The sequence below is a fragment of the Phaethon aethereus genome, assembly GCF_964289735.1.
Source record: "Phaethon aethereus genome assembly, chromosome: 8".
Classification (NCBI taxonomy): domain Eukaryota; kingdom Metazoa; phylum Chordata; class Aves; order Phaethontiformes; family Phaethontidae; genus Phaethon; species Phaethon aethereus.
In genome coordinates, this window is record NC_138584.1 from 1,006,488 (window position 1) to 1,016,633 (window position 10,146).

A 10,146-nucleotide genomic window follows, 5' to 3' on the forward strand; every position below is an offset into this window, starting at 1 on the left:
ATCATGTAATTTTGCATGATGGTAAAGCTGCAGATACTTGCAGGCATCCCATTTTGATTTGAAGCTCATTGAAATAACTAGGAAGATTCTTCCTGGTTCCAATAGGTTTGAAATTCAGAAGTTCTCTATCTCAGTGTTTGGAAAACTAACACATCAGGCCAGTAAACATAATTCTCCAAATCAAATAATAATGTTTGCAGTGTCATTAAAAGTATAATTGGAGAGCTCTTTCAACCCTCCTCAGAAGCTAATTGTCTTTATTTATTTATTAACTTCTATAAACAAGAAGCAACTGCTCAAGATAAGCAGCCTTTGTTACTAGTCCCTCATTAACACATAAATGATTAAGTAAAACTGATTAAAGGTAAAAGAACACTGGGAAAGTTTACAGAACAATGTGGTGAGTAATGAAGTACCAAAAATTTATTATACCTGAAGAGAAGAATAAAAGTATACTAAATTTTGAGCAAAGCCTGTTACGAACGTTAATTTGGACTTCAGGAACTTAAAGTCAGAGGTTCAGATTCTGTCCTTATCAAAGTAAACAGTTTTTCTTTGTGACTTCTGTAAGCCCTCATATATCAACACAAATCTGAAAAAAAAAACCAGAAATAGTAGGAAAATGTAATGAAGTCCTATGACAGAGTTAATAAGCATTTTTCTTTCTGGCAATGGACTAACAAGTGGATCTTGAATATGTCAAATAGTGAACAATAGAAGAAAGCAATTAGGAGGGGTATACTCAAGTTTTCATAGAGTACATAGACAACCAAGCTCTAGTTCAGCCAACTAACCTAGAAAATGAAAGAATAATTAGACCTAATAGAGTAAAAAAAGGAAATCTAATGGACAGCAACAAGCAATAACTGACATTGGCTGAATCTTATGTGAAGAAAATAACTACCTGGAAGAAAAGTGAGATTTTGTTTGCCTCACGCTAAGTGCACTGAGCTTCAAAAAATGTTCCCACACTCTGCCATTCTCTGGAGGCAGTGCAAAATTATCTAAGAGAAAAAAGAAAACCGGATCCCTTTAAAATAAAATATTGAACTAATGTTTTGATTTTCATTGAACAGTTTGTTGTTTTAATGATGTTTTCAGAAACATATGGCATAATATAGGAGTAATTATCGAATTGGAATGTCATTCATTTGTGTGAACTTTTCTGTCAACCTGTGGCTGAGGTCCTTGTGGAAGATATTATACAGCTCAGTGGTGTTGATTGGTCTAGGTTGGTCTTGTGTAATGAGCTCAGGAAAAGTAGAAAAATCTTGTCTGGCTTGTACATTATCCAGGAAGAGAAGTTCTTTTTCTCCCTAAGTATTAGGGTTTCACCCTACTTCTACTGACAATAGCCACTGCGGGAGGGCAGCACCTTAAAATATGAATCTCATTCGTCAACTTCTTATAGTGTTTGGGCAACCTCACAATGAATTTTTTTTCCTTTTCTCTAATCAAAATTGCTTCACTACAACTTTTGTACACTGTTTCTTGTCCTTTTACTCTGCACCTTGGAGAAGCTCATCTTCTAGGCTCATCTTCTCTACATCCTTCCAGAAGGTATTTGGAGGCAGCATTTAGATCCTCCTTTAGTTTTATGTTCCTCAGCCTAAACAAATCCAATTCCTTCAGGCTGTCCTCGTCGTTATGTGCTCTAGTCCTCTGAACATCTTGGTGGACCTTCACTGGACTTGCTCTAGTCTGTTGATGACTCTCTTGTACAGATGAGTACAAGATCAAATCCAGACACAATGTCCCAGATGCCATTTTGCAAGTACCAAATATGGGGGAATATTTGCTGCCCTTGGCCTGTTGGCTCTGCTAATGCACTTTGTCTTCTTTGCCACAAGACAATAGTCCTAGCTCATGTTTGTCTGTTCAGCTTCATATCTGTTAGGATCTCAGGTGCTTTCTTGTAAAGCTGGTTTCTAGGTGGTATACACCCAGCCTGATCTGTTGCATAGGGTTTTTCTGGTTCCAGCTGCGGGACTGTGCATTTCTCTGCATTAGAACATATCTTCTTAGATAACAGAAAGGCAAAGAAGACACTAAATACATTAATAATTTCTGTTGCCATGTCTGCTTTCTCCATTAGCAACAGGCCTCTATTTTCCTCAGTCTGACTCTTGCTGAAAATGTACATGTAGAAGTCCTTTTTTTTATCACTCACATTGCTCACTCATTTCAAAACAGGCTGAATTTTGAAATGTCATGTAATTTAATTACTGTATGTCCAGGCCATGTTTCTGTAGTCCTTCCAAGTAGCCTATACCAACTTCCAGCTTAGGTAGACTTCTTGGTATTTTAGCTCAGACAGGAGTTCCCCATGCATCCAAGTCAGCCTCCTGCTGTGCCTGCTCAACTTCCTGCACATCCAAATGGACGACTGTGCTATAAGGACATCATTCCTGAAGACCAACCACATTGCCTACCATGTTTTACCTTTTAAGGCAGCCTCACCTGGTACCCAACCTAATAATTCCTTGAACGAGACAAAGGCTGGAAGACCAGGATAACCACTCTTTTACTTGCCTCTCCCACTCCCTTCAGGGTTTTTCACTTGAGCATCCTGTAGTCAGTGCAGCCAAGGCTGCCATCAGCTTTCACATCCTCAACCAGTTTAGGTCATAAATAAACCCTATTTATGAGTAGGAGCTCCAGCAGAGCATCTCCCCTATTCAGCTCCTTTGACACCGGCATAAAAATTTATTGTCAATGCATTTCAATACTCTCCTAGATTGTTCATGTCCTGTCGTGTTACCCCACCACCAACAGCTCTGCTGGGATTTTTGAAGTCCCCCATGAAGGTCAGGACCAGTGGTCATGTTGCTTCCTCCGGTTGGTTAAGGAAGGCTTCATCCACTTCCTTTTCTTGATCTTCTGGTCTGTAGGAGATTCTGACCACAGTCTCCCTATTGCTGGTCTCTCCTCCGATTCCAGACCCTAAGAACCTGACCAGTCTATAGCAAAGTTGTAGTTCAAAGTACTCCTTTGTGTGGAGTGCAGTTATCGCCCCTGCTCACCTATTCTCACTAAAGAGTCTAGATTCCTCCATCACAAGCATCCCAGGCTAGTCCCACCACATCTCTGTGATCCCAATGAAGTCATAACATTGCAGCTGTGTCCACATCTTCTGCCTGTTTCCCACACTATTTGCATCTGTGTTTAGGCCCTTGAGAGGGGTCCGTAGTAGTACCACTTTCTGGTGGGAGTTGTTTTCCCAGATGTTTTTTTCCTTAGTCCCCTTTTTGACTCCAGCCCCAAGTTAACATTGCTTGAAGCCCTTCTCACAAGGTCAGCAAGTTTGTCACCCGTTACTTTCTGTTAGATCCCATCTCTCCACAGCTGCCATCCATCCTCAGAGAGGATCCAGTGGCTCTGCCTATCTGACTGCACCAGCTGTTCAGCCAGGTGTTGACCTGCAGGAGGCATCTGCTCCTAACCAAGCCTTTCTCCTTGACTGCAGGGTCCAGAATTTTAAAATCTCTTTTATTTCTAGGAAAAAAAGAAAGCTTTCAGAATTACATTCCAGTGTGAATTTATCTAATTAAGGATGAGTGGCTTAAATAAAGTAGGTATTGCTGACATTCTATTTATTTTCACTTAATTTACTTAATTTACTTGAATGAAAGCAATAAATTTACAAAGAGTAATGGTATTCCTTCATGACAACTTTAAAGAAAAGCAGTTGAGTAAGGCAGTTCATTTTATTTTTTTAAAAAAAGGACTTGTGTTTGTAAACTTATCAAAGACAAACAAGTATAAGTAGAAATTTTTGAAATCTCCCTGGTTAAAATCAGGTAAAAAAATCAAAATCAGGTAAAAATATTAGACGGTTATTTTTCTGAACTTTATTTGGAACACAGAGAAAACCTCCTTCCCTCTAAAGTTCTTGGTCTCCTTGCAACTGCTAATGATCAAAGATATAGTTGTTTTAATAAACTAAATACTGAGTTATGAACTGATAATTAAGTTTTCTAAAGGAAACTTACTTGATTGTGCAGCTATGTAATTTCATGCAGACTTTTAGCCTGCTTCTTCTATCCTTTAACAAAAAAAGAAAGAAGGCAGGCTCATTAAAAATAAAAAGAACAGAAAAGTGACATTAAAGGTTTTGCTTCTCATAATAATGGAAACAGTATATTTGATCTACTGATCTTGATCTTCTGGATCTACTACTAGATAAGGAAAAATTATGTCAGAAACCATGTGGTTGGAGAAGTGAGTAACCCAAACCAAATCAACCCTCGCCAGTAAATTAATTCAGTTTTTAAATAGGCTTATTCCAACAATAGAAAATTCTCCTTTTCCAAGAGTGCCATCTTCCTCACCAGGTTTCTGTCTTTCCATCACCTCCACAGGATGAGTGAATTCCTCCCTTGCTTTCCCAGCTCCCTTCTCTTCATCGGTCTCCAGTACTGCCACAGTCTCCCTTTCTTTCTTTGCCAGGCGCACCCTGCATTCCGTATACCGGTCCCTTCTAACCATGCTCAGGTGTATCCACAGGAGGAGTAATCCCCTTCTTTTCCCAGAAATTCCTCTATATGAAAAAAAATAATGTGCAGAACATTCTTTGACTTATTTCAATGCCAAATATTAAGCAGAATAATACGTAGTGATATAATAGAGCCCTCTCCATGCCCCGTAATCCTATTCACTAGATCTAAGAGGAAGAAAGGGTAGATGAAACGTAACAGGGATCAACTTAAAGTTGCAAATTATCTTGCCTATCTTACGTGGTGGGTGAACCTAGGCTGGCTGCCAGATGTTCACGCACCCAGCTGCACTCTCACCCACCCTCTTCAATGGGAGGGGAGGAGGAAATAAGATAAAAAACTTGTGGGTCAAGATAAGAGCAGCTGGCTGGAAGCAACTGGAACTGTCTGAAACCAGCTGTGTCTGGAATGGGGAGCCCCTGCCCGCTTACAGAGGGCACTCCTGTGCCTGCCCCTCAACCCCCGCTGCCAAAACCTTTCCAGTGACACTTAATATACCTCAATAAAGCAATATTTGAAAAATCACTCATTAAAATGTATCAGAAAGTATGTAAAATTAGGCTCAAAAAATTCGTAGCTGGTGTGTAGTTTAAAGCTGACTGTGCCTGAGCTCTAAGCCAGGATAAATGCTTGGTCTCCAAGCCATACAGAAATTTCTTGTCCATACACAATCCAAATCCAAGCTACTGTTGAAAAACTAACATAGTCATGTGTCTCTGTTTGGCTTTGGAGCTCAGGCACAGTTAGCTTTCTTCTGACTAAAACGTATCATGTAAACATACCCTTATATGTCACAAACTATGTAGCAGGGCTGATGTTTTGTGTGAGCAAGCCAGGCAGATTTAGCCTCTATGGTTGACACTCTGTGATACATGGAAAATGTAAGTCTTCAGATGTCTATGCTCTCTTGAGATGAATTGAAAGCCACAGCTTACGCTCAGAGTTGCTCTGTGCAAAATGAGGTTTTCTGGAAATGTACGCTTAATATATACTACAAAACTTTTCAAAGACATGGACTTCTGTTTGCAAGAGAAGTAGAAGGGGATGTTAAAATTCACATTTACAAACCGGATCGACATCAGCTGTTGAATGTGTTTAACCTTGATACAGTAGTCATGTGGTACACACTGGTAGTATGAGTACAAGCAGAAAACTTGGAGATTAAAAAACAAATGACGTATTTTTTAAATCTGCCCAGTTATCTGTTCAAGGTAGCAAATCAAAATAAAGTAACAACTTTATGAAGGCTATTGTGACACAAATGGCATAACCCAAAGATCTAAAGGAAAGTAAAACCTCCAGACATTTATATCTTACATCCAGCAGCTTTTGGAACCCAGTATCAGTTCTTAAATAAGGACAGAGAGCCATAAGGTGTTAGGAAAAAGCTGTAATGAGAGACCTTTGAAAGGTTAGTTTCACTCCTTTGGACAAGGATCTTCTCTGTTTTGATTGCTGTGGGGCTAACAGCAATAAGGTAGACCATGTGAGACACAGCCTGGCTGCAAAGTCCACCCCATAATGGCAAACAGAGCCATAACACACCTGAACTGCCGCTCCTGTGAGCTGCCAGGGCAAGCTCAGTAAGTGCAGATCACTGTCAAAATAAGCCAAAGTACATGGGAACTTCCCATTCCACTTGGGAGAGCAATAGCTTTTCTGTTCTACTCAGTTTTGGAGTAACTTTTATATTGTGACATTGACCTTGCTTGTAGAATGGACATTATGATTTTTAAACAGGAAATGAAGGAAGAAACTTGTCAAAATATTTTTGCCTAATGCTGACTTTCAAGTAAGCACAGAGGAGAATGGTGTTAAGGCATTCATGTTGTGGATGTTATTATATTTACTTATACTTGTAGAAAATACTAATAGATTTTATATATATATATATATATTTTTATATATATATAAACCAAGCCAAAACAACCAAGATTCCCACTCCAAACAAAAAAAGAGAAAGGAAAAAAATATGTTAAACAAAGTCACCAGAGTATACAGTGATGTAATTTTACCGATCTTTATTTTCATGTTTTGAAAGATTCAGGCTTGGAGATACCATAGATTTTTAATTTTAGTATTTATTTTGTAGTCAGAAATGAACCAACAAAAAATTAAGATTTCTGAGCTATTCAATGCTTGTGACAAATGCAGATGTGATTTTATAAGTGTCATCAGTAAATGAGGCTCTTGCATTTTCTCTTTGAAACAATGCAAAGGGAAGAAATTGTACAACTATCATCATTCATGCGGCAACAATGGATCTGACTCTGCAGCAGCCAAAACATGTTCTTTAAACTGTGTATTGCTAGGATTAATAAGAATTGAAAAATACAGGCAAAGAAAGAAGATAATTTTTCTCTTGACTATTTCCATGTAAATCCGTTGTTCCCATTGTCTGTCTTCCAGCGACTGTGCCTCATCAGCCTAAACTGTCGGTTTCAGGAAATGTTTTCCCAGTGTGATGTAGGACATTAACTGTTGTTTCTAGTGAAACCAAAATGAGATGACAAGAAGAATATTAAAGTGATCTTTTAATTTCATCTCCACAGATGAAAATTAAACACAACATGCTCATGCATGGCTTCCTGTAGGGATATTGTTGTGCTGGAAGTCATCTGAAGAATTAAGACTGAATCTATTTTAGTGGGGTGCAGGGTCCTACTTGCTATTCCAGGAAGGCATTTTGGCTCACTGGCTATAAATCAAAGCAGCTCCAGCCACAAACAAGATAGCTTGCAAGCTTAAAAAAATCTTCATAATGAAATAGAGTGATGGTACAGAGTTATACACACTTAGATACATACAAAGCACCTCCCTGATCAAATAGTATGAGGAAAAATAATCTGAACTGCATAGGATTTCAAAACGTTAATGTGAAGACAGTTACAGAAAAATGGCTCTTTCTCAGGCTTCTTTGACAGAGATACAGAGAGAGAAAATACGTGAACAAAATGCTCCTGATGTGCTTGTAAGTTTATAAGGAAACTTTCCTTTCATGACTTGCATTGTTAAAAGGCAATTTATACATGTATTTACCTGACAGCAGATGCTGTCGTATGACTTCAGTGCCTTAATCTGTTACTAAAAACAGCTTTATTTTTCTCTTTCCGATAAAAAATAACAAGGTTGTATTTATTGTGTGCAAGTCTCTCTGTGTTAAAATAAGTTATTTTAACATTGCAGATCTTCCAACTATTGGCTCAATCGCATCCAGTCCTTTCTCTACTGCAATGAAAATGGCCTTCTGGGAAGCTTTTCTGAAGAGACTCACACATGCACCTGCCCTAATGACCAGGTTGCCTGCCATGGCTTCCTTCCCTGCACCGTTGGAGACGGCTCTGCGTGCTTGAGCTGTGCTCCTGACAATCGCACCCGCTGTGGGAGCTGCAATGCTGGCTACATGCTGAGCCAGGGGCTTTGCAAGCCTGAAGTGGCAGAATCGACAGAGCACTACATTGGGTTTGAGACTGACCTTCAGGACCTGGAAATGAAATATTTATTGCAGAAGACAGACCGGCGAATTGAGGTCCATGCCATTTTCATCAGCAATGACATGCGCCTCAACAGCTGGTTTGATCCTTCTTGGCGCAAGCGGATGCTCCTTACTCTTAAGAGTAACAAGTACAAGTCTAGCCTGGTCCATATGATACTGGGCCTCTCTCTTCAAATTTGCCTAACTAAAAACAGCACCTTAGAGCCCGTTCTTGCTGTTTACGTCAACCCTTTTGGGGGCAGCCACTCTGAGAGCTGGTTTATGCCTGTGAATGAAAATAATTTCCCAGACTGGGAGCGGACTAAACTGGACTTACCCCTTCAGTGTTATAACTGGACGCTGACTCTGGGCAACAAATGGAAGACATTTTTTGAAACTGTACACATCTATTTGAGGAGTAGAATAAAGTCAAATGGTCCAAATGGCAATGAGAGCATCTACTATGAACCCCTGGAATTTATTGATCCCTCAAGAAATCTGGGCTACATGAAAATCAATAACATTCAAGTGTTTGGCTACAGCATGCACTTTGACCCAGAAGCAATTCGAGACTTGATTTTGCAGCTGGACTACCCCTATACTCAGGGATCACAGGACTCGGCACTTTTGCAGTTGTTAGAGATACGGGATCGTGTAAATAAACTCTCTCCACCTGGTCAACGTCGTCTAGACCTCTTCTCTTGCTTGCTCCGTCATAGACTCAAACTGTCTACCAGTGAAGTGGTGAGGATTCAATCTGCTTTGCAGGCCTTTAATGCCAAATTGCCAAACACAGTGGATTATGACACAACCAAATTATGTAGTTAACCATAATGTGAAGCACAACACAAAACCTTGAAGGAGTTTTTACAGTGCTTTTGTGGAACAGTTTATGTTTGGAAGAGTAAATTTAAATTGTCTTTTCAATATCTGTCTTATATCAGTCAATACTGTTGGATGGCAATTTACACACATGAACTTGCTGACAATGAATATATTATACCTGCAGTTTTGGTTTATGAATGAAATAAATACTGACACCAGTCTAGGAGACATTCTACTTTTTACAATAAATTTCATTTGTAATTTTATATGTTCCGTGGCAATGCTTTTGTGCATTACATCCTCTAGAGGGAACATAGAAGGATACCAATAAAATTTTGTAGCCGAACAGTTATTAAAAAGAAATGCTGTGGGATTCTTTTTTCTTACACAAAAGTAGTAACCTTAATACACTTTTGTGTGTGTTGAACACAGGAGATGTAGGTAAAGAGAAGACAGTGACTCAAGATTTTAACAGAAACTGTAGAAAAGTCAAAGCCATAAAATATTTTATTCTTAGGATATGGATCTAAATGTTCACGCTGAGCCAAAGTGACAACTGTAGTGATGCTTTACGTGCTACACCTGAGACTTTCCGAAAGCATGCCCTTTTCAAGGTGTTTAACATGACATACAGACTCCCAGAGTGGTAATATCGAATGTTTTAGGATGGACAGGAGGTTAGTACTGCGAAATGCACAGTAATGAAAGGTTGCATTAGCTCAGTAGGAGACAGGTGAGAGGCTGTCTTTGCAACAGATATTATTCACGTTACAAAAGAAACAACCTTTTCCAGCAAAAGTGTTTTTTGAAAGTCTCCATAATCCTTTGCTTTGCATATTTACAGAAAGAATTAAGCACATGTATATATTACCTCCTCCCAATTACACACAATATAATATTTCTCTAGAATTATCTGTTTTGAACTATTTAGCTAAATACCATTCATGCTGATTAGATTTGAATTCATTAAAAAAAATTCCCTGACAATGCAACTATTTAGTATGTGGATATTTTTTTCATTGGTACAGATAATTTCCTTCCAGGGCAAGGTTTATCAGTTTTAAAAAATATATCCTTTTACAGATACATGACAGCTATTGAAATCTGGTTTACAAAGCTTAAACTACAAATAAATATGTCATTTTCAATTAATACAATTAATTAAATGTGCATGACACTGGATATTTTACACATTCCAGCAGAAAAAAAGTACAACTAAGACAGCAGAACTTGGGACTCTGAAGAAGGTTTTGCTACCTCTTGCAAGAGAATAGGACGAATGGATGGTGGGGGTAGTAAATACAGGCTAAAATGAAGGAAATTGATACAAAGTCTTTTAGTATCTCCTAC

General features: G+C 38.7%; 1 protein-coding gene across 2 annotated transcripts in view; it reads left to right on the top strand.

Annotated features, from left to right (window-relative positions):
- Positions 1-8,799, top strand: part of BRINP3 (BMP/retinoic acid inducible neural specific 3) — a gene marked incomplete at both ends in the record, with an annotated part of 207,874 nt that extends 199,075 nt beyond the window's left edge. For both annotated transcript variants that reach the window (XM_082003025.1, XM_082003026.1), the window contains one exon: positions 7,683-8,799. In XM_082003025.1, the coding sequence (XP_081859151.1) occupies positions 7,683-8,799 (1,117 nt within the window). The remainder of the gene's footprint in view (positions 1-7,682) is intronic.
- Positions 8,800-10,146: the final 1,347 nt, after the last annotated feature.